This window comes from Metarhizium robertsii, assembly GCF_000187425.2.
Source record: "Metarhizium robertsii ARSEF 23 chromosome Unknown MAA_Scf_2, whole genome shotgun sequence".
Classification (NCBI taxonomy): Eukaryota; Fungi; Ascomycota; class Sordariomycetes; order Hypocreales; family Clavicipitaceae; genus Metarhizium; species Metarhizium robertsii.
The window spans coordinates 1088428-1111660 of record NW_011942160.1 but is presented as its reverse complement, the minus strand read 5'-3'; the positions used below and the strand labels follow the sequence as shown (position 1 = coordinate 1111660).

Genomic DNA, 23233 nt, shown 5'->3' with positions numbered 1-23233 from the left:
CATCGGGTCGAGATACCACGGGTCCAAGGCACTGCCAAAATACAAATCGGGGGCCGATGGCCAGACTGCCTACCAGGTAGTCACCTATGATTGTATTGTGCATACGTACATACAATAGCAATCAATGTAAGTGCACACTTGGGTACTAGTAGATTGGACAAGGGTACACGGTGGTGCGGCCAGCCCTTTGCAGTCAGTGCTCGTGCGAAACACTAAAAAGTCCATCCCAGACGACATCTAGACATCTAGGCATCGTGGCCCAGATAGCCCAGACGAGCCGAAGAGGCGTGCTGTCGGCCCACCCACCAACATCCCGGACACGATGGCATGGCAGTTGGATACACAGTGGAGGATGCAATGAATGGTGCTCCAAACAACGCCAGACAGCACCAGACGACGCTAGACACCAGACATCTCCAACTCCTATTCGAGTATCCGGCAGGAGGCAACACACACACACATCCACGCTGAGCTGCCGGGATGTCCAGGAGGGCCAGGATCTCAAGACCCCCGGTAGATCCACCCGACACCAATCCAGAGCCGCTGCCGCCCTTTAGTCCCTGTCCCAAGTCGGGCTTGTGTGTCGTGTGGTTTTGGGTGAAAAAGCATGCACACTCGCCATTTTGGCATCCTCTTTGCAGAACGGAGTAGCGGAGTAGGGACGACGAAGGCGCCTTTGCAACCCAAGTAAGGCTTCCACTAGCCATCCCACTTCAAGAGGCCTCTGCTCCAGAGCATTGCTAGGTCGACAGGAGAAGGGTGTAATGGAAAAGACATTTTGAATTTGACATTCGCCAAAGTTTATGGCAACGCGCCATTCGGTGCCTTTTTGCTTGGCTTCTTATGAGAGTTTGCACTGACAGCATGTAGTCTAAAACAGAGTTCGTTGTTGTCTGCCCCCCCCACGTTACCATCAAACCCACAATGGAGCTCCTAATATTATTAGTTTCTTGACAGACACCGGGTTAAGTCTTGGGACGGTGAAGTGGGTAAAGCGATCTTAGCCAGCACCTCCGAATGTATCGCCGCGAAATCTTTCCGTGTATCAACACGTGAACCGCTTTGTTGTGATTTTTCCCCCATTGACGAGACAAAAAAAAAAAAAAAAACGAAAACAAGGCCGGGCTCATCCTGATAGCTTGACCCAGGAGGGCCTGCCATCTCAGTTTTGGCACGGGTGCATGTATGAAGATATATAGGACTGAGGGTGAGGATGCAGACAAAGAGGCGGCGGGGAAGAGACAGAAGGCGGAAAAGAAAAGGCGACACAAAATGCAAAGGTGGAATGACCTCGTAGCCAAAGACCATTCTGTTCAATGCTTGAGCCTGAGTGCCAGCACTGGGACTGTAGATGCGATTGTGTGTCGTCATGTCCTATCAGCTCGCCAATGTTACCCTGGTCGTAGAGAGACGCTTCACCCTCTTCTCGCCTTTTGCTTCACTCTGATGGCCCGGGTTATTGGCTTCAACGGGTCAGCAAGCAAACTGTGTTAGCCAGTCGATGGATTATCTCCCCAAGTTTCACCGTATACCACCACGCCTTTCTAGTGCTGGGCGTTTGTTCTCTCTCAACATCACTGCGACCATCGGCTGGCCATGCCTTTCATCATGGCCATCACCGCCGCTATCGCCCTGACAGGCTACACACTAAGCAATTGAATCTATTTCCCAAGTATACATACAGAGGATGACTCCAAAGTGCTCGCAAAGTTGCTGTCAAAGCTTGCTGTTCTGGCGTCGTTTCAGCCAACCGCGTGGACAGGGCACAGCGGAAGCGGTCCAGCTTTTGATGCACCAACTACTACTACTACTACTACTAGTACTTGAATACTTCTGGAGCCACACCGGCTGTGGACACACCGTCAGTGCAAAACGACACACCCCCATGTGCCTTCGTAAAACATACTACTTAGGTACTCCGTACCTGGACGTATTGGCACGCCACCACACACCCGTTGACGTTTTCACGGCAGAACCAAAGGCAGGTATTATATCGATCCCAAGGGCCGATTCCATTTGACAGTTGGTGGTGCACTGTTGGAGACTTTTAAGATTCCTCTCAGCGGGCGCGGTGTGCCGCCGTAGTATAATGTGATGCTGTTTGGCGCTCGGTCGAGAATACCCAAGTGCAAACAATATGGGACGGACTACCGAGTAGGAGTAGTGTGTACCTCCTGAAGCCCTCAGGTCTCTCTGCACCCGCACCCTGTCACTCACGCTCTCGCGCTCTCGCACCCCACCCCCTGCGGCAGCACGCCAGTGTGCCCTCGTCACTCGCCGCCTCTCTTCCTCTCTGGGTCCCGCCGGGTCGGTGGTTCTGGGGTCCTCGTCTTGGCCCGCCCGCCCTCTTCCAGGCTGCTACCGCTCCTCGCTCGAGCGTGCCTCTCGACATCTCTCTCTATCGCCGCACCAGCCTTTCTCACCCTGCGCCGCCTGTTTCTCCAACCCTCCTTCCACTGCTTTACCCACAACCTTCGAGGTTCGTGTTGGCGACGGTGGTATTCTTTTACACACACGCTCTCTGCCACCATTTTTTTCTTTCGTTTGGCAGTACGTCGTCGACGCTTAGCCATCGAATTGCGCGTTGCCCTCATCGTTCTTCCTTCCGATTTACGCTGTTTTGGCTAGCCTCGCGGGTTTTGCCCAGGCCCTCCGACACACTCCAAAACATCATCGTCGATTTCACTGCGGCCCACGCTGGCTCTCGGCCACCTCCCACGACGTTCCGCTCGTCAACGGGGACATCAAACGTGATCCGCATAGACTGATCTGAACGGACAATAATCTTTGCGTGCCTGTACTTGTTTGTGCCCGTGTTGCACAGCGATTCGGCGCTGCCTACTGATTCTGCTCGATACATGCTGGGCTATCCCATCCGTCACGAGCAGCCATTACTCTACTTCTGGCTTACGAGCGCCGCCACGATTCACCGTCCTCGTCTTCTCAGTGGCGGTGTAAACGAATACCTGGTGACTCGCACTCGAGTGCCTCTTCCACGCTTTCATTTACGAGCAGCGAGCACCTTGGTCGCCGAACATCCTTTTCGACTGGCAATAAGACATTGAAGCCCCGAGCCGTTTTCCCCTTCGCTGTGCCCGTGCAACACGAATCTCTCTGTCCCACGGTACCCCACGGTTGCCGAATCTGCCATTGTGTAATGGCATAGGTTTTTTTTTTTTTGAACTATATACTCTATCATCTCGTCTTACTGTTGGATCTTGTTGCAACTTGACTTGCCGAGTATTCACGCCATCCCAGCGTTTCACTCATCTGGTCACGTAGGCGTGCTTCAAGCAGGGTCCCCTCGGCTTCCATCCTCCAACTTCCCGGGCAGCTAGGCGTGCGGCAACAAAAGCAACTACGCACTCGATTACTATTATACTAGGCGTTGGTTTCGGTTATTAAGCGAGAACATTTTCCTGGGGTCGTGCCAACTGCAGTTTAAGCGGCCATGGCCGCCAACATGCAGCAAATGGCTGGGGCAGGCCAGATGATACCCCAGCAGCTGCGACGGCCGACTACTAATCCTCACCAGATCCAGCAACTGGTGTATCAAAAGCTCCTTCAACACTCACAACCGCCAAATGGGCTAACCTGGCAGGGCAACGTTAGCCTGAACGACCGCATGGGGAAGACTATGGACCTGTAGGTGCCCAACTATCTTGACTTCACGTGGCTGCCCAATTATCGTCAAGCCTGCGGCGAACAGGAAATTAACTGCTTTTCTAGCATCTCAAATATCGCGCTGGGGGTCGCTAATATGGACCACGTGCAAGCCGCGGAAGCAGGCTGCGAATTTGAGCGTAAAACGTTTATGGATTCATCTAGCAAGGTTTGTACCAAGGGCTTCATACGCCTCGTTACTGCTTTGACTCGAGACGTCCGCCGACTAACAACCCCGCTTTAGGAGGTATATGATCAGGGTATGGCGAATAAGACACTAGAGTTCTTCAAAAAGCGACAGGCAAACGAGCCCAACATCCAAAACAATCTAAATGCCAATGCACAAGCTCAGGCACAGGCCATGATGAATATGCAAGCGGCCCAGATGGGCCGTGGTATGGGCCAGGTGCCACAGGGTTTTCAACATCTCCAGCATCAGGTGCCACCTGGGCAGTTGCCTCAGCAGGCGCAACAACACTCTCAGCTTCAGCAACAGCAGATAGGTATGGGCAGGGCTATGGGACCGACCCAACAAGCCATGGCGATGCAGAATCGGCAGCCACAGCAGTTTCCCAACGATATGTCACGACTCGCCCAGTCGGATAGGGCCAAGGTTATGGACCTTGCGGTTAAGATGATGGCCCAGACTTCTGACCAGCAAAAGGCGTCCACGCGAATGAGCTTACAGCAGAGACTGTCTCCTCAACAACTAGCAGAATTCCAGGCCCAAAGAAAGGACCCTTTGGTTTTGTTCTTCCAGAATCAGGCATTCCAGGTTTTGAAGAATAACATGAATCGGTTACAGGCGCAGCAACAGGCTGGAGCACAGAACCAGAATGGCGCACAGGCAGCAACCGCAGTCATGATGCAGCAACAACACAGCCAGCAATCCTTCCAGCAACGGCAGAATATGATGAACGCCGGACAGCCTAACGATTTTCCCCAATTCACACCCAACATGGAGAGCATCAAGGACCAGCAGATGACTGGACTCATGGCCCAGCAGGCTGGCCAGATGGTTGTACCAGCTAGCTCAGGAGGCGCCCAACATGCCACTCCCCAGCCTGGCAACCAAAATATGCCGGGTGCTCAAGGACAGAATCAAACACCTCGTCAGGGCCAGCAGCAGCAACCACCGCAGGGCAGTGTCAACCTTCAACAAATGAAGATGAACCAGGCCGCCCAACAGTCTCAAAATCAGCTACAGATGAATATGCAGCAACAGCAGAACCCCCAAAACGGTATGACTGGTGGCATGCCTCCTTCACAGAGTCCCGCAATGAACACTTTGAACACGCCAGTATCTCGTCCGCCAGGCGGGATGAACCCCATGGGTGGTCAAGGTATGGGCCAAGGTAATGTTGCATTCGGTGACCAGCGTTTCAATCAAGGTACACAGCGACCCAACAACCAAGCTTTTAACAACATGCTGGCCAACATGTCTCCAGAACAACGGCAGGCAATCCAAGGCTTTCCTCCTGACAAGCTAAACGAGGTCCTTAGACAGTGGCAGAGCCAGCGACAGGAGCAGATGACTATGAATGCTGGCCCAATGAGCCAGCAGCATCGACCACAAAACCAGTTTGCAGGGCAAATGAACTTGAACATGGGTACTGTGCAAGGAGCTCAGAACCTGCAGCAGCCTAATGGAGGCGTGCCTATCAACCAACCACAACAGCCGCAGCAACAGATGCAGATGCCGCGGATTCCAATCCAAAATAATCAGGCCCAAGCAATGATGGACGCTATGGACCTTCCACCACATGTTCAGAACATCGTCGGACAGCTGCCCATTGAGGTAAAGAAGTGGCGAGACTTGAAGATCTGGCTCAGTCAGAACAGCACCTTGCCCCCAACAACTCGTAACCAGCTTGGTGCGCTTCAACAGAGACAGTTCCAGATTCTCATGCAACGACGAGCATCGATGCAACAGCAAGCTGGCCAAACTCCTAACGTCAATGCCACAACGATGCCAACCGCCGGAGGGCAGATGCCCAATCACCAACAAATGGGCATGCAGCGGGTAGTTGGAAATGTGAACTTGCCCAACCATGTTCTCCAGGTAACGCCACAGGAGCTCATGCAAGTACGAAATCAACGATCCAACTTCAGCCATTTGCCAGACGACCAGCTACGAGCAATGGTTTTGCATTTGAAAAGGCAGGCTTTCCTCCAGCAGCAGCAGCAGCAGCAACAGCAACAACAACAACAAGCTGAACAGATGAGTCATCGGCAGCCGCAGGGCCAGACCCCTAACCAGACGCCGAACCAAGCACAGCAGCAAGCTGGTGGTGCACAAAACCGACTAGGTGTTGCTCCGGTGCCAGTGCAGCAAACACCACAGCCGCCAAACCGAACCCCTCAATCGCAGACTCAACCCAGTCCTGTGACCATGGCCCAAACCGCCTCGATGCAGCCCTCCGGGCAGAGACAGCAAGGCCAAGTGGCGAATGCCCAAGCACGGATTAACAGCCAAACTCAACCCACCCCCAAGAGCCTCAAGCGACCTAGTACCGATGACGCCGCGGACACAGCAACGACGTCCAACACAAGCACTCCTGCACCCACTCGGCCTATCTCACAGCCTAATCAGTCGATGCCGAAGCAGGTGCCTACGCTCAGTCCGCAGAAAATTGCAACACTCAGTCCTGAACAACGCGCCAAATATGAGCAATTCATAAAGCTTCAGTTGACCAGTCAGACCCAGGGTGGAAATGTGGGTTCGCAACCTACTGCCGACGCCCTTGCCCGACTTCGGGCCATCAGCCAAGAGGAGCAGCGCCAATTCAGTCAAGAATCTATGCCTGAAATGTCAATGAATCCGCAGGAACTCGTCGAAACGGGGGTCAAACTCCAGCGTATTGCCCAAGATATGAACAAGGTTAGCCGGGGGCTCACCAAATGGTACTCGATCACCAGGGATGATGCCCGAGCCAAGATGTTTTTCCGAACTGTAAGTGGCCGAAATCATACTCCTCGTTTCGGCACTATGGCTTGTGCTGGCCAATCTAATTTGTTTCTGAATTTGTGCACTAACCCGTGATTTGTAGCGACTTCGTATCATGAAGCAATTCTCTGACGGCGAGGCAATGAAAGTTTTGAAAGACAAGTTTAGCATCAATTCCGCAGAAATTGATCAAGCTCGGGCTATGTTGGAGAGCATGGCAAAGGACCTAGCAGCCAGCATGTACGGTAGAGGAATGATGAAGCCGGGCCAACAAGCACCACAAGGCCAAGGAGCTGGTCAGAATCAAATCGCGCAGTCGCAGCAACCGCAGCCACAGCAGCAGGCCCAGCAACAAAACCAGCAGTCTCAACCTGCACCCCTGAACGCGGCCAATCTAGAAAAGAATTCGCAGGCACTCAAGAACCAGCAAAAGTCTGCCAGCAAAGGTGGGGCCTCAGTGCCTCCCGCGCCGACAGCTACGCAGCCTCCTTTCTCCTTTGGGGCCTCATCACCTCATGGAAACCCTAGCTATCTTGGCAAGCCCAAAGATGTTATGAATCTTCAGTTGCCAGCTTCTCGCAAGAAGCAGAAAGTTTCCGGCCAGCAGCCAGGACAGACGCCGCAAGGCGCGACTCCTTCACCAAAGACAGCTAAGAATGCTTCGCCAGAAATGCGACGCCAGGAGCCTCCCAAGCCAGTGTTCCTCTGCAAAGAGCCAGAATGCGAAACGGGCTCGTTCGGCTTCCCAAGCGAACAAGCGCTGCAGCAACATGTTGAAGAGGAGCATACCAAACCCAGGGAAGACCCCGTTAAGTTCGTCAAGGAAAATCTGGCGCTTGCTCTTGGCCTGGAACCTGATGGCAGCCTCAAGAAGAATAAAAAACCAGCTGATGGTGCAACTGCGATGAGCCTATCAACATCGAAGCAGGGTCAGACACCCAAGAATGTTGCAGGAACACCAATATCACAGGATAATGCTATGAAGAGGACTGGAAGTGCATTGAGCAAGAGTGCGGATGGCAAGTCGAAATCGGATGCCCCAGGATCCAAGCAAGCCACGCCGAGTGCCTGGGCCGGTTGCACCATTGATCCTCAGGCCTTGCTGAGCAACCTTGGTTTTGAAAACGGACTGCCCACCATAATCAGCGACGCCAACTTGTACCGCTCTTTGACCCCAAAGGACACGCCCGAGTCCAGCAAGGATAGCGGCTCGAGCGAGCCAAACAGCGACATTTCGGAAGGGGCGGCGCTTGAGATTGATATGACGTGGCAAACATTTGACACCGACCTACTCCTGGACCTTAACAATGCGTCTTTGGAAGGGGATTTGAGCGGCCTTGACCCGACGTTACTGTTGGATCCTCCATCAAGGGCCCCACCAGACTGGGAGGACATTGATATCGACTTTTCGAAACCATTCCAGCTTGATATGAGTATGTACTCAATGAGCACCTGATGGTTTATTGATCGATCCATGATGGATGGAGTCGACCATGTGGCATGTTCACGCACAAGCGACTGAGGCAGTATTGGGAATGTTGGCGACACCAAAGAACCAAAGTAATCCGTGTCCCTACTCTGATGTGGTCAAAGCACAAGATGCAATTGCTTTGTGCTTTGTGTTTATTTTTCTGTTTCTAGTTTTTTCTACTTGGGCTCGTGTCGCTTGGGGCACTTGAGCGTTCAGGATATATACCCAACTGATGATACCGGCACGCATACGGACACAAGCACTCTGGAGTGATTTGGCGACAAAAAGAAAACTTTTTTGTTTTTACTACCATTTTTGATGTTGTTTTGTTTTCTTGGGAAGAGGGAAGGGAACGGATGGATGGGGGAGTGGAGTGGCTGGATAACTTGCCATGAAAGAGTCTCGAGGCTCTCTTCCTAGTGGCAAGTGGCACCGGCGTTTGCAACTTTTGGAATGCTTTTTCTGCGAATTGGATCATCTATGTCCTCCCTACCAGGCACTTGTAATGCGTGCTAGGATTGAAGCCAGTGTTTTTTTTTTTTCAATAACTGGGCTGATGTGTACCTCATGAATAGCGAAGTTGAGATGGGGAAGTGGTTAAGGAAGTGACATGTCCATGTTGCGCCTTACATGTCTCTATTGGCAGAGCCTATGCTGTTTATTTTCAGAGACAGCGACGCTGGACAAGTTGTCTTTGGCGATTTTATATAATGCGATATGTCATGTCATATATCTCCCGTCCCGTCGTGACTTGAAGATGGAGTTTGGCTCACAGTGAAGATTTCGTCTGCCCTTATGTTTTTGTTCCTTTGGCGAGGGTTAGCGTCGGGTCGGCCCGCGGGGCCGAATCCACACTAGTGGACAGCGGCATGGACGCATCTGGCTGCCCGGATGATTTGCGTCCGTTGTAGATGACTGCGAGGTGGCAAACCCTTGATGCTGTGGGTTGCGAGGGAGAAGGAGAAAAAGAACAAAGAATGACGGAAGGAAACAACATGGCATTTTATACCAACGCTACGAGGGTGTGTATTCTCGTTGGCCCCCCCCCCCCCCCCCCCCCCCCTCTCCGCCCCTTTTTCCCCGGCGCGGACGAACCCTTGCTATAGAACTGGTAGTGCTATAGATTGTACGAGTAATGGACGGCAAAGGCGGCACTTGGATATCCCCCCCCCTTTTTTTTTCTACTCCCCCCTTCCCCCCTTTGTTTTATTTTGCTTGAGACCCTTTGGGGAAAGTGGTATACTGAGCCAATTCACTAGGTGGGCATATGACAAGGCTAGATGTGCAATTTAAAATTTTTTTTTTTTTGGATGTCTTTATTTTTGTTTTATCAAGTCTACACTTGCTCGATTCGGAGAATCACCATCTTTTCGGATTGGCGTGCAGCTGAGCGGACGCGGGTTCCGCTGGGACGGGGAAAGCGCGCCTGCCTCGTTGGGCAAAGTGGCGGGCCGCAGGTGGAGAAACGCGGATAAATCATGTCCGGACGGTGTATGTAGGACCGGGGCATTGTATGTAGTCGGAGGATATTCAGCTCTCGATTTTTTTTTGCTCACTTGGACTGGTGGTGGTGGTGGTGGTTTTGTTTTATACCCTTCTCGCAAGCCAAGCAAGTCAAGGCTTTGTTGCAAAGGGGACCGCGTCCCAGCGGACGCGGCGCAGGTGCCGCGCCGGGTCCTTGACGTCGTTCCTGGCATGGAGCCATCTGAAGTTGTCGACGAGTATGACGGAACCGCTCGGCAGGTCGGCCGCTTGGAGGTGAAGCGTCGCGTGGGGAGCCAGGACCTGTACCCGCGCCAGGGCGGCGTCGAGCTCGTCGAGGGCGTGTGCGGCCGCGGGCGTCAGCGGTGTGAGGATGTCGCGCCGGAAACGCAGGGCGCCGTGGCCGCGGCTCGTGGAGAGCAGCCGGCCCGTGATGGTCGTCCTGTCGGGGCTCTTGGCGAACTCTCGCGGGATGGCGATTTGGAACTCGTCCCTTGCGAGGGCCAGCCTTGTGCGCGGGGAGAGCTGGCGGACGAGCTGGTCGGCGTTTGTGACGGAGAGGGTGCCGCCGCCGAGGTGGTCGTGGCGGAGGACTTGGAGGGCGAAGAGGCGCGGCGTGGGATCCTCGTAGCTGCAGTCTGTGTGCCAGGGGAACTCGGCCATGGTCTCGGAGCGGGCTTGGTGGTTGCGCGTCTGGAAGTTGGATGCGGCCGGGCGCACGTCCCAGAACCAGCCGCGGCCGGCACTGTGGGAGATGGGCAGCTTGTGGCCGTGGTGCTGGTGAAGACTGGCGATGAGGTGCTGGAGGTATGTGCTCTCTGGGTCGGGGAAGTCGAGCGTCACCTTGAGGATGCCCTGGCTTTGGAGATGGTGAGCGACGAGGTCGACGTGGCTGGGCTGCCGGGCGTGGAGGAGGTTAGGCGCTCGGAGGTGGGGGACTGATATGGATGATGACGCCGTGGCTAGGGAGCGGTGGTTGAGGGAGTTGTATTCTTGGACTCTTGGTCTTGGTGCTGGCCCGAGGGGGAGAGTGATGGCTTTGTGTTGGAGGCCGGTGCTGGGACGGAGGGGGCGTATGGTGACGCCGCGTATAAGCTGTTGATGCATGGCGAGTGAAGGCGCCGCACGAATGTCTGCACAGCATCAAACGTCAAGAGTCAAATAAGGAACCGGTAAGATTGGAACGAAACAGAGATGACGCATAGGCCATGTTGCGAAGAGTGGTCAGCGTCTCCAGTCTATTATCAACTATTTCCCCTCCCGTTGATGCCGTCTTCTAGACCGGCTAGCAAACACCGCCTGATGTCGAAAAAAAAGTAGTCGACTTTCTCGCATCCTGAATGAAACAACTTGCCATAAGCCAGACTGACCCGTGTGAATCCACTCTCCAGCTCACCTTATGCCGTCATTGCATCTTGGACTCAGCCGAGGTGGTCCTATGTCGTGCGGTAGACTAGGTTCCCGGAGAGACCGCTGCCACAAAGAATGCATGCATAATAGGGACAAGAGGATGAATTTTTTTAGCAGCGTGAAACATGAGTATGGAATATTATAGGCTAGCGGGTTTATTAAAGCAACTAAATTGTTTCAGGTTTTAGTTTCTAGCATCTGCATTAGCTGGACATGGCATACTCTCTCGGCGGCGACGATGGGAGGGAAAAAAAGCATCATGCGCGAGACTCGTCACATACGATACTTTGCTTCTCCCCACCCCATAGCGCGATGTAGTGAATGAAAATATGTACATTGGCAGCTTAACTTCACTTGGTAGCACATCGGTATTTGCTCAAGGTTTCTGGGATTGCCGGCGCCAAATAGTAGTTTGTGTTCCCAATGCAGTGTGACAACAACATTGCTGATGCCGACATAGAGATGCATGTCTTCCAAGTTGCTCCGAATCTCTTCGACGGGCCAGCGAACAAAGGCCTTTCTGGAGTCGACGATCAACTTTCGAAATGACCAGACTCTGAGGGCGTTCACTTGACAAGTGGCCATCTGTTCAATTCAACCTGCGGCGTACTCCGTACATGGAAGTGGGAGGCTATTCACGGCTTCTAGTAAGCACGGATTCAGCGAGATGCAGGAACCAATGAGAAAGACGCCGTTTTATGAATCTTGTTTTAATCCTGTCTAATAACCGAGCACATCCAAGCGCCTCCGGTGCTAATGGCGCAAATTCGATCGGGCCCGGTCCGCCACACACCGAGACCGAGTAGTTTGCCGTGAACGACGTGATATGTGCCCACCAAGGGATACCGGGCCCTGCTGTCAGATTCCTTTACTACCACGTCATATAGCCGGGGGTTGATGCGGCGCTGCACAACGCAGGAGACCCCCGGGACGAGAACGGGGCTCTGCAGGCGCTCGAGCGCGGCAACCCATTCATGCGGGTTCATCTCATCGCCGAACACGATGCCAGCTCCCTTGCCGCCTCGCACGGGCTTGAGCAGGTATTGGTTTCTCGAGTCAGGGTCCTTCTGGGCCAGCCTGAGCAGCTCGTTCATCTCCCGCGAGCCGGGGATCATGGTGTCTGCAACGCCCGCGTCGAGAACGCGGGCCTGGGCCGGGCTAAGGACGCCCCGGCTTACAAGACGGTCGAGCTCCTGCTTGACCACGCCGAGCATCCTCTTGTCGTGGACGAGCAGCACCGTCCGCATGTCGTTGAAGCAGCGAAGGCTGATTTGCCGCAGCATCTCTGGCTCCAGGCCCGCCAGCTCCCGCTGATGCAACTCCAGTCCCAGCTGGTGAATCTCCTCGACTAGCTCGCCGGCTTCCGTAGTCGACGATGTGGCTGATTGATCGGCCTTGCCCACGACGCAGCAGAGCTTGAAGCCAGTCTTGCCCTCGGGGTCGGGCACCAGTCTGAGGTCTGCCGGCGTGATTGGGCGCATTATTAACCCAGGGCGCCGCCGCCGCATGACGTTGACAAACATGTGTATGTCCATGCCCAGCTCTTCACCTCGGAGCAGATGCAAAGGCAGCTCCGGCTGGAACAGCTGCATCAACCCGTCCAAGAGCTGCATATGAACAAGCATGCATTAGTCCCTGCAGCACAATGGGGATTGAAAGCATGTCAACCCAACACTTTAAAGGAAAAACTCAAGTAAACGAAAGCAAGAAGAACCCCACAATTTTTACTCACCTGGGCTGAATTTGTTGCGCTGGCCAGGCCAAGCTGGTGTAGGCCCATATCGTCGAGTGCCTCCTGGCCCAGAGCCTCATGCATGAAGCCGTTAAAGGAAAACCGGGCGTTGATCTCGGTTATGCAAAAGACCTCGCCTTCACCGGGCTCACCATTAGCCGCCGCCTCACGGAACACTGGCGGGCTGTCTTTGATGAGAAAGTCTGGTCTCCAAGACCCACGACAGGACGAGAATGGCATCGCCTTGCCCCGAGAAACCTGGTCGTCGAGCCATCGCAGCAGCTCTTCCTCGTCCTTTGCGAGCGGCATTCGCTGCGGGAAATTGGCCTCCGTGTCAGACCACCACCTCTGCACGATGTCGGTGATGGCGCTGGTCAACGCCTCGTGAAGACGCTCTAGATGGCCTTGATGGCGCTGGTTGACGAGGATGGGACTCGGGCAGTTGGCCCTGTAGGAATCCTTGGGCCACACATGCCCGGGGCAGAGCCGCAGGAGATTGTCCATCAGTTGTCCGTACTGCCTCGCGCAGGCAGTCCCGTCCGCCGTTACAGCAGAGGTCACGGGCGCGTAGCCATTGGGACCAAGCCCGATGTGAACCTGTTGAAGGAGTGGGATGACGGGAGTCTCCATTCTGGCCGGTTGAAGCTGCGGTTGAGACTTGAGACACAAGCCAGCGCAATGCGTGTCAAGGATCACTGAAACCTATGAGAACCAGAAACTTGCCTGGCCATCTTGCTCGACTTGCTTTTATACTCGGGCTGCGTTTTCGACAATGGCATCGGCGGCATCGCAGCTTGACAGCAATTGTGGAGGCATGTCAAGATAAATCCCCGGTCAACAACCCTCGTAGGACCCTCCAAAGGATGGGGTGGGCAGTACAGCCCATCTACCATTCCGTAATGCTTCATGAGCCAAGACGACAGTTTTCCGCAGACTTCGCATGCACAGTTTGAAGCAGCAGCGGTAGCCCTGTTAGTTGGAGATGGTAGCATCAAGAAAAGACACCGATGTCGACATGCACGCCTCTGTTGCAAGACTGATGTTGCAGAGTTACCTTTGGACCAGACGTCGCTCCCCGTTTAAGCGTGCAGATTTGCCCCGCACCACCATATGTGATTGGCCAGTTCAACTGTCTAGTTCATGTTCCTGTTCACTCGGTGGAAGGGGTCACCGGCATAAAATTGTATAAATGTGTGGAGCACGCCCTCTTGCATTTTGGTGAACTTGCATCCAAGTGGGGAGGAGAAGACTAGACCATCCCGATGCTTTTCAGTTGATGGAAAGATGAGAAACGCCCAGCAAGTACTTTTGCTAGTTGCAGGTTGCGGCGTCACCTGTATTACATTCCATCGCTATAGGACGAGGGTTCCATGTCAACCACATTTTCATGACATGATTCAATCACAGTCTACTACGTGATGATTCCTGGGCTTGGACCAAATTTCCCTTCTTCTGCCTCGCCATCCTCACAGCCATGGCACCCGACGCGTATACTTTGGAACAGGTCCTGGCAGTAGCCAGGTCTCACCCCTTCTACGAGAGAACCATCACATACCCTCCCGACCCAGCAACGGTTGCACAGCTACAAGACTCCAAAGCCAGGCGGGGTGACGAGGCTCTTCTGAAGGCGCAGAAACCGATTTGCAAGAGAGATCTGTACGTTGTAGGACCAAGGCCCGTAACAATTCCGCCATTCTAACGCGTGGCGTCCGGCTTGGCCGTGAATCATCAGGTACAAGGTGATTCAGCGGCTGGTCAATGATGTCGATCCCAAAAACACCTACCGCAAGGGCGTGTACACCAGCATTACCGGTGGCGGGCATGGAGGCACACCACTCTTCTTCGCGACTGATGTCGCTGAAAACCGGAGACACAGAGCCACGTTTGGCCGATTCCTCAGGGCAACAGGAGTAATCGACCCCAGCGACTGGGTTCTGTCGACTCACTGCGCGGGCGACTTGTACCGGTAAATAATGACCTTGGGGAACTCAATGAGCGATTGCGCTCCCTCTGCCACCCCCTTCGTGTGAAGAGAAAGCTCATGGAGCCGAGAATTCCGCGGCGAAAACACACACACATATATGTACATATATCTCGGAAAATCAAAGGGCTAACACCGTCCGTCACAGATCCTTGGATCTCATGCTAGAAGTTTGTGAAAACGCCGGCGCAACTGCACTGGCAGGGGGTAATGTCATGTCCCCAGCCGCCATTACTCGGCTCCTAATGAGCTACCACGTCAACGTGCTGGCCGGTGATGGAAGTCAGATCATCCAGGTGGTGCATCACATGTCGACTCTTTCTCCGGAAGAGCGGCAGCATGTCAGACTAGACAAGATCATCTACACGTCCGAGGTCCTCACCGCTGCTCAGCGGCTGCACATCAGAGAGACGCTGGGGGAGAGTGTTAGGATTTGCTCTGTCCTGGGCAGCGCGGAAGCCGGTCCTTGGGCCGCCAGCAACCCAGATATAACTGGCCAAGAGGCGACGACGAGTACCGTCGACTTTGTCTACGACACAAGACACATGCTGGTCGAGATCTTGCCGGCATCTTGCGCCGAGGACCCGGTAGACACAGACGAGCTCCCGGACGAGCTCCCGGACGGCGAGACGGGCATCATTGTCCAGACCTCGTTGTGCCGGCTGCGCAACCCTCTCGTGAGGTACATGACGGGCGACGTTGGGTCTCTTCACGCGCTTCCCGAGTCGGCACGCTCTGTAGTGTCGGAAGCGGACTGGCCACACCTCAGGATTCTTCGCCTCGAGGGCCGCGATAGTCGCTTCGGCTTCACGTGGGACGGAATGTGCTTTGAATTTGAAGACGTGGCCGCCGCTTTAAACCAGGAAGAGTTTGGCGTGCTTCAGTGGCAGGTCATTTTGTACGAGATGGAGTCGTCCCAGGAGGCGGGACTCGAGGTTCGTCTGCTTTGCTCGTCAGCGGCAGGGGAGACGCGTCTCGATGACAGGATACGACACTTCTTCAACGTGGACGCGTCCAATAAGCACCGCTTCGGAATCGTCCGTGTTGACAACTTGGATGGGTTTGAGAGGAGTGCAACGGGGAGAAAGGTGATGAAGTTTATAGATAGATTTAGCTAGATCCCAACGCCGCAGCCAACCATTACACACCACCGTTTGACCGCTTGGAGCACTCCACGCAAACCGGGTCTGTTTATCAAGCTGTTGCAAAGGGGTTGGATTTGAGGCTCGCCCAGAAACTCACCGGCAGAAAGGTGAGCGAGTAAACTAAACCCGATGACAATGCGGCGAGAAAAGAATCCGCCATTTCTCTTTATAAGCATGTCAATAAAGAGGGCGTTGAGGGCAATGACCTCGAATACTACTCCTCACAGAGTACATTCCCGCCTAGACGCACGTAACAGCAGGTAGGTAGATATGTAAAAGCCTTGAGGTTGAAGCTGTCTCGAACACTCGGGTTGTGGCCGTGTGCCCGGATATGTACGAGGCAAACGTCTTTAATGTATCGTCTCGTGAAAGCCATGGGCAATTGCAGCCAGACGCTAGCTTCACATCGGGCAAAAGAGAGCATTACGAGTTTCTGAACGCGGAGCATGGATCCATCATCCAGCCGTCTGGGCCGCTGAGCGCAAAAGAGACGACAAGGCCCAACCCTCAAGCAGAGCCATGAGCCTTGCAAGTCCACTCAACCGTTGAGACAAGCATTGTAAATGGATCATGAGGACAATTCAGCGCAAGGGGGACAAAAGAATAGCAGCTGCCTTCTACATCCCGAGGTTGCGACCCCAGCCTCTGTTGTCACCCTCATCCAGCAGGGCCTGGCATAGGCAGATTTGTTCCCTTTTCGCCCTTGTGGAAGACCCTATCCGTGCTGGCCCTGAGGGCTATATTGACGATGTGTTCAAGACGGCAAAGCCCGATATCCGACTCAGAAAGATCGACATCATAGGCAAACACACACGACGCTATAAACGACACCTTTCTTGTGTTTGTCGGCGACCATGGCCTCTCCCTGGCCCGAAACCGGCGCCATGTCGACCTACATACCCAACATTGGAAAGTTTCAAGTCCTGCTGGTGTTTTCTCGCCCCGGCTTCCCTGACACTCCAGTCAGCTCAGTCTCAGCAGAAGCGACGATATATTGAGGCCGATCCGTACTAGCTGCGCCATTGTTATCCTGTTTTTTTGATTTTGATGGATTCTCGAGTTTAATAGACGCAGAAGTTTGGCCTTGAGGCTGCCATGTGGGCTGCGGCAACTTTTGTGAAGCGGTGGTGAATGAATGGAAAATACGCGGCGGTAACGGCATACTGGGTGATGCGAAGGGAGAGTCTGAAGCACATGGCAAATACATTTGAAGAAATACCAATCCGGACGGCTCATTGTGTCCAGGGGCCGTCGGCCTGCGACTAAGAGGGATTGAGCCATTGAGATCTAGTTCCTCGGCTCGCCTTTATTCCTCCCGCGCACCTCGGCGGCAGCAATATATTTGGCTTCGAGACAGTCCACTTCCTTGTAAAACCTAAGATTGAAGCAGGTCATGAAGGACATGGAATCGCCGTAAGTCTGGTTCACGAAATTCAGCTCCTCCTCTGACAAGAAGTGCTCGGCCAGCTGTCTTGGCCCAGCCTCATAAGTGCCTACGTTGAGGTAGCCCAGCACCTGATCTCGACTGCGCCTCGCTGGTATTCCAGGATCCGCAAGCTCGTATCCGTCCATGCCTGGCTCATACTCCTCCATCTCATCCTCGCATAGACCATTACCATTTTCATCCAGATAATCCGCGTCCTCGTCATCCTCGTCATCACTGTCATCACTGTCGAAACACAAGTCCTCCGCCAGGTCTTGTGCTTCGATACAATCGTCTTCGTTGTTAACATCAAGATCCATATGGGTCATGAAAATAGACGAGTTCCCATGGTCGCGGTTGATGTAGTACAGTTGTCGTGGTGTAAAAAGACGGTCAACAACAGGGGGCTTGCGGTGGTCCTCACAGGCCTCCCAGTATTCGTCCTCTTCGTGATACAGATCAGCAAAGTTGGAGGCAAGATGCTTCGCCCTAAGACAATCTTTCTCCATGTGCTCGTTGAGGCAGAGATTCTCCATGAACGACGCAGAGTCGCCCCAGATGTTGTTGACATAGTCGAGCTCTTCAGGAGCGAGGTAGAGACTAGCAGCCTGTCGTCTCTCCCTGTGCCGTACAAGTGTCTCCCGTGTCGGATCTATCTTGCTGGTATTGGACTTTTCGCCGCCCAATGACCGACTATCAGGCTTTGAGGTGGAAACTTTCCCCTTCCGATACTCGCACTCAAGGTACCTCTCCTGTTCTCCTAAGGGCCAGTTGCTGCACATGTCTTCCATCATGACCTCATGCGACCAGACCCAGGGTGGCCCTACCCGAGGGCCAACGGGGTAGCCGCTGAGCTTTACAGAGTACATATGGGACGCTTGCCCGGGCCCAGCGTTGAGAAGAGCAGCCGTTTTGCCCTTTTTTCGACTTATAAGCTTGGCGGCAATTTTTGCAGTGGGCGCACAGACTTCGAGGTAGAAGTCGTCCGAAATCACGTTGCCAATGATATTGACGGCCCCCGCTGGCACATGGAGGACATTGCATAGCCGCAGGATACCGTGAGACCCTGGCCCCTTGGTTGTGAGCGAAGCTTTCACGGGGAGGCAGACCGTGCCGATGCCCACGACCTCGGACCGTTGCCCAAGACTACATGTATGGCTGGGGAAAGTGACGTAATCGTCACCGAACCATCTTCTGTCCCTCGCAATACTAGCTAGGTAGTCAGTATTCTGCTGCCCGTTTCATGGGTGGGACAAAGAAAGGGCTTTGGGGGCAAGAGTTGGAGCCGCGACGGTAACTTACTGGACATTGGATAGAGTCGAAACAATCCAGTCTGGACAGGGGAGGGGATCCTCTTTGTCGATTTCAGCCATGTGTGCTGGGAAAAGAGATGTAGAAGTCGATCGTTGTCTCGGGCTTCCGCGCAAGTTTGATGGCCCCGGGCTATTATATGCATCATGAATGGTTCTTGGCATAGAATGGCGGTATGCGTGTTCCTCAATAGCAGATAGAGTATGTATCTAAAAGAGGCTGGGTGTTATGGTGGAGAAAAGGAGCTGCTGTGCTTTCAATGTTATTATTATTACTGGACGTTCCGCTACATCTACCCCTGCCCGAGCTCGGGCGCCTGAGACATCCATCCAAAGGAATAAAGAAATTGGGTGAATAAATTTGTGCAATTATTTGCTACCCTGTATTAACCTGGCGAGGCGTTGCCGCCACGAGACAACAAACTTGCATTCGCACGAGGAACTGAAAGTCTTGAAAGAAGTTGCTTGGAGTGAATTTGTCCATCCGTGTTCCAGGCTAGGTTAATAATGTATATTTTATCTTTTATACTTTTGCATTGTCGTCATAATCTATGGCTTTGCCTCCAACTCCTATGGTATGAGATATGTGTTCTTTTGCATCCAATCAATTCCTCCACTACTCGTAACTCCCGCTTCCACGCATTGGCCTGCACAGACGATGGTAGGTATGACAATAACGCGTTCTCTATTCTGACCCATGTACCGCAGCCCTTGCCCTCCTCTTCTACCGCCTATTCTTCAGAAGACCCTGTAGATATGACGAGAACCCTTTCTTATCAGTGGATGTCGTCAATGATCGTAAAAACTCATCTCCATTAATACCCAGGGTGGGAAATAGCCCGTTTTGCAACTCCTGGATAAACACTTCCCCTGTCTTTGTATAAATAGTTTGTTCGAGCCCGGCAATTTCGGTCAGCACCTGCCTTGTCTGAGCATCCTGCGCCGGACGGAAGCTGGGATTGCGCATGACTTCCCAGCAAACAGAGTGAAATCTATCAAGCATGAAGCGATCGAAGCCGGGGATTGCTGGTGCAGGGCTTGTAGTTGGTGCGACGGGGTTCTGCGAGATTGTGGCGACATCCGGTCCGCCCCATATGGCAGAGATTCGTGCCATAAGAGTGAATGCCAGCCGGCTGGGACCTATGTTGCCATCCAGAGTCTTGGCCAACTCGGTTATAGATGAAATCATCGGCTCAAAGAAGCCCTGGTTAGCTTCACTGATGAGCACGCCGTCTAAGCCATTGTTCAGGATAATTTGCAGGAAGGACAGATACTCGCGTCTCAGCTCGGCAAGTTGTATCTCATCGTCAGTACCTGAAATGGGCTCGGATAGCCCACCAAAGATCCGCTGCAGTAACGGGGTGAGTAGAACGTTGAGAACGTCATAAATTTCTGCCTTGAAACCAAATACCACCTGGTCAAGCAAACGCAGGAACATGGCCATCTCGTCTTTGGATGAACTCTGCGAGAGTAGTCCCTCAATCCACTGGGGAAGCTGTGGAAGAACCGCGGAGCCAAGGACCCCAAGGAGTTTTGAAAAGGCTGATCGGCAAGCTGTGCGGATTTCGGCGGACGAGTTCAGCTGGTTGAGAGCAATCAAAATCGCTTCGGCGGCTCTGGAAAACTCGTCCGAAACAGCCTTGGCAGGCGGGGGATGGTGGCTGGTGGCGGCAGATCCAGGGCTCCAGTCCGAAAATCCATGCGCAAGCGTGCCAAGTGCCATCACAATGTGATGAATCTGAAGAACAGCCTGTGCATCACCAGACTTGGCTCGTGGGAGATGCACCTCCATGTCTTGGAAAAGGGGATCCATGACCGATCGTGCATACATAGCCTGTTTGTCAGCCGGGGTACTATGGGTCGAAGAGATACAGCCAATTGCCTCAAAGAGATACAGCTGGCTATTGAACAAGGCATCTGCAGAGTGGTCCGACTCGTCAGATGACATGTCGTCATCGGCATCCTCCCCGGGGACTTCCGCCTTGATCGGCAAAAGATCACCGATAGAATGGATAACAGTCTCGGCCACGTTTCCAACCTGGCTGCGTAGTTGCTTGATGAAACGGTGAAAGAGGTACCAGGATCGGGTCTTGATACGAACGTGATCGTGGTGAACCAGTCGCACGAAATTCTCCAAAACTTGTGGAATATAGTCTGGGTGGCTTTCAAAAACGATGCAATAGCGGACGCATATTTCCATGTACTGCAGAAGAATCGCGGGATGAGAGAAGTTGGCAATACCTTAAGGGATGGAAGGATTAGAATGAGTCAAGGTTTCAGCAAAGGCAAAGAGGCATGAACTTACCAGATCCAACCATCTTTTGCATCATTACCACGAGCCTTTCAGACGCTTCTGTAGATGGCTGATTTTTCGTGCCCAGACCTTGGTTTGGCAACGCTAGTTCTCCGAACAAGTACATCTCGTATAGTGCTAGATCAAGATCTCTCCAGTCCATCTCGGACCCACGCTGGTCCAAAGTCTGGAAAGTGCTGGCGACAAGGTTGCTGAGCATGTTCATATACAGCTGCTGGTCGATGGCCGCAATGGTCTTCTGCAGGTTTTGCAACTTCCTACGCAGTTCCTGAAACTCTGCTTCGTCCGTTTGCTCGTCCTCGTTTCCCCATGTGGAGGTTTCATCGTATCGCATTTTCCGAATGATGGCATCCAAAATCGGAGCCAACATGCTAGAGTAGTCCTGCGGTAACTGACCAAGCTTGCGAAGAAAGGTAAGGAGGTCCGTAAGAGCGGGAATGATGGTCGAACAAACTTCGTCGTATTCGTCAGAGAAGAGTCGTAGAAGGAATGGGAGGAAGCCATGAAGGTGCTGCTTAGCCCTCTCTCTTGACTCCTCACCAATATGATTATCATCAAGTGCCTTGACGATGTCTGACATGACGGTGTTGACGAGCTTTGCAACAGCCTCGGCAAGATCCGTATCGTACTTTGAGGTCCCCTTATGGGTGCTCAAGGGGGGGCTGGCAATGAGCTGTCCAACAATGTCCTGTAGGTTGAGAAATGAGACTAGCTCCATTTTGTCGGCTGAGCGCATCTTCTTGCCGCAAATCTCCGTCAACGTGTCAATGGCTGCATCTCGAACCTTGTCCTCGCCTCCCCCACTCGTGGTGCGGCCGACAAGTGGCAGCAGCAGGTTGATCATGTCTTGGCTCACAACGAGAGAGATGTCCATCCAGCTTACCCACTTGCCAATGACTTTCAGCACTAACTCTATGACGGCATCGTTGTCGCCATACTTGTTGAGGATTTGCTTCCAAGACTCGGCGACCTTGTGCACATCTTGGGCTCTCAGCTGATCCTTGAGCTCGGTGTTTCTCTTGGCATCGTTACTTTGCCTTGACAATAACATATCGGCAATTTCGTCGTGAATCGAGGACAGGATTCTCAGATAGAAGAGAACACCGCTAACGCTGTCCCGATTACTTGGGAGCCCTGTCAGCCCCCAAAAGTCGTCAAGAAAGCTTTGCCATCCATCCTGGTAAAGAAAGACGAAGAGATAGGTCAAGGTTTGCGTAAGCTTGTTCTGAAGTGATGCCGGGTCCGGCTCCTGCTGAGCATCGGGGCCGTAGCTCTGGCGGACGTATTGGAGAAGCGTATATTTCAAGTACGATAAGCTTTCGGCATCAAGTCCCTGTGTATGAACGGCATAGTTTACGACCTCGAGACAGACCATTCGGACCACCTCGGACGACCGCGGAGCTCGGGAGAAGAGATTCGTACATGCTTGCCAGCCTTGAGGGTCGGATCGTAGTTGATTGAGATACTCAAAGGCCTGTTCTTTCACGGACTGATTGGATGTGGGGTTCGATAAAATTTCGACAGCATTCTCGACCTGGAGACAGCTCGAAGAGGAGCTCATGGTCAGCAAAAAAAGATCATGTAGGAAGAACAGCTTGGTATTTTGAGGGTCCTGAGTGATTGCGAACAACACATCATCCCTAGGCAGGCAGGAAGCAGACTCGACGATGTCGGAGGTCAAACAAGCCAAGTGGCGGGGCAGTTCGACATTAATGCAAAAAAGTTGACGATGCGGGCAGACAGGTCAGTCACCTACCTGTGCCTCCATGATGGCAGCAGGGCGCAGTTCCCGCCTCTAAGGGCCAGGGACGATGGAGATTCTCTTGTTTGAGGGAGTGAACGCTGCTATAATTCGGGCAGCCTTTTGTACACAACATGCGGCATGCTTAGGAAGGTTGGGTGACAACAAGGCTACCGTGGAGTCATCTAGATGCCTGGGTCAAGCGAGGAGCAGTCGGGCGGCTGATCCAGCACGGACGTGAAGCACCGGGATACAAGCCGCAGACCGACGACGGGTGTATCACCAGATTCACCTCTCCAGAGTAACCAGACGGCCTTGAAGTCGATGTGTGCGGCTTTATCTGCTGTGCCCAAAAAGTCGATGCAATCCTCGCGTGCTGATGTGGGGTATATTTTGCCATCAACGGCAACGGAAGATATTCGGGCAAATCTGTGTGGCCGGAGTGTTGTGCGAACAAAAGGGCTACTGTGCAGCAGGTGGTAGATTGGCGTGCATTGCACAGTATGAAAAGACAAAACAGCAACACATCCGGTCTCTTGATTCCTAACTAGAAAAAAAAAAGTAAGAAATAAGAATATTAAAAAAAACCAATTGATGCTTAAACCTCTGCCAGT

The 23233-nt window shown here is 53.2% G+C and overlaps 6 protein-coding genes across 6 annotated transcripts; 2 read left to right on the top strand and 4 right to left on the bottom strand.

Moving 5' to 3' along the window:
• Window positions 1-3451: 3451 nt before the first annotated feature.
• On the top strand, window positions 3452-8066 carry MAA_06069 (uncharacterized protein; the record flags this gene model as incomplete). The annotated part of the gene is made up of 4 exons (XM_007824067.2): window positions 3452-3645; window positions 3730-3832; window positions 3908-6616; window positions 6714-8066. 4 exons carry the CDS (start codon window positions 3452-3454, stop codon window positions 8064-8066), a joined length of 4359 nt encoding a protein of 1452 aa, XP_007822258.2.
• A 1629-nt stretch (window positions 8067-9695) lies between these two features.
• Window positions 9696-10670, bottom strand: MAA_06070 (taurine catabolism dioxygenase TauD; the record flags this gene model as incomplete). The annotated part of the gene is made up of 1 exon (XM_007824068.1): window positions 9696-10670. The coding sequence occupies one exon, from the start codon at window positions 10668-10670 to the stop codon at window positions 9696-9698; it is 975 nt and encodes a 324-aa protein (XP_007822259.1).
• A 1013-nt stretch (window positions 10671-11683) lies between these two features.
• Window positions 11684-13335, bottom strand: MAA_06071 (taurine catabolism dioxygenase TauD; the record flags this gene model as incomplete). The annotated part of the gene is made up of 2 exons (XM_007824069.1): window positions 11684-12580; window positions 12706-13335. The coding sequence occupies 2 exons, from the start codon at window positions 13333-13335 to the stop codon at window positions 11684-11686; spliced, it is 1527 nt and encodes a 508-aa protein (XP_007822260.1).
• Window positions 13336-14179: 844 nt separating this feature from the next.
• On the top strand, window positions 14180-15804 carry MAA_06072 (uncharacterized protein; the record flags this gene model as incomplete). Its single annotated transcript, XM_007824070.1, has 3 exons — window positions 14180-14361; window positions 14438-14671; window positions 14835-15804. The coding sequence occupies 3 exons, from the start codon at window positions 14180-14182 to the stop codon at window positions 15802-15804; spliced, it is 1386 nt and encodes a 461-aa protein (XP_007822261.1).
• A 1314-nt stretch (window positions 15805-17118) lies between these two features.
• Window positions 17119-18627, bottom strand: MAA_06073 (uncharacterized protein; the record flags this gene model as incomplete). Its single annotated transcript, XM_007824071.1, has 2 exons — window positions 17119-18463; window positions 18557-18627. The coding sequence occupies 2 exons, from the start codon at window positions 18625-18627 to the stop codon at window positions 17119-17121; spliced, it is 1416 nt and encodes a 471-aa protein (XP_007822262.1).
• A 661-nt stretch (window positions 18628-19288) lies between these two features.
• Window positions 19289-22439, bottom strand: MAA_06074 (Armadillo-type fold protein; the record flags this gene model as incomplete). Its single annotated transcript, XM_007824072.1, has 2 exons — window positions 19289-20805; window positions 20870-22439. 2 exons carry the CDS (start codon window positions 22437-22439, stop codon window positions 19289-19291), a joined length of 3087 nt encoding a protein of 1028 aa, XP_007822263.1.
• Window positions 22440-23233: the final 794 nt, after the last annotated feature.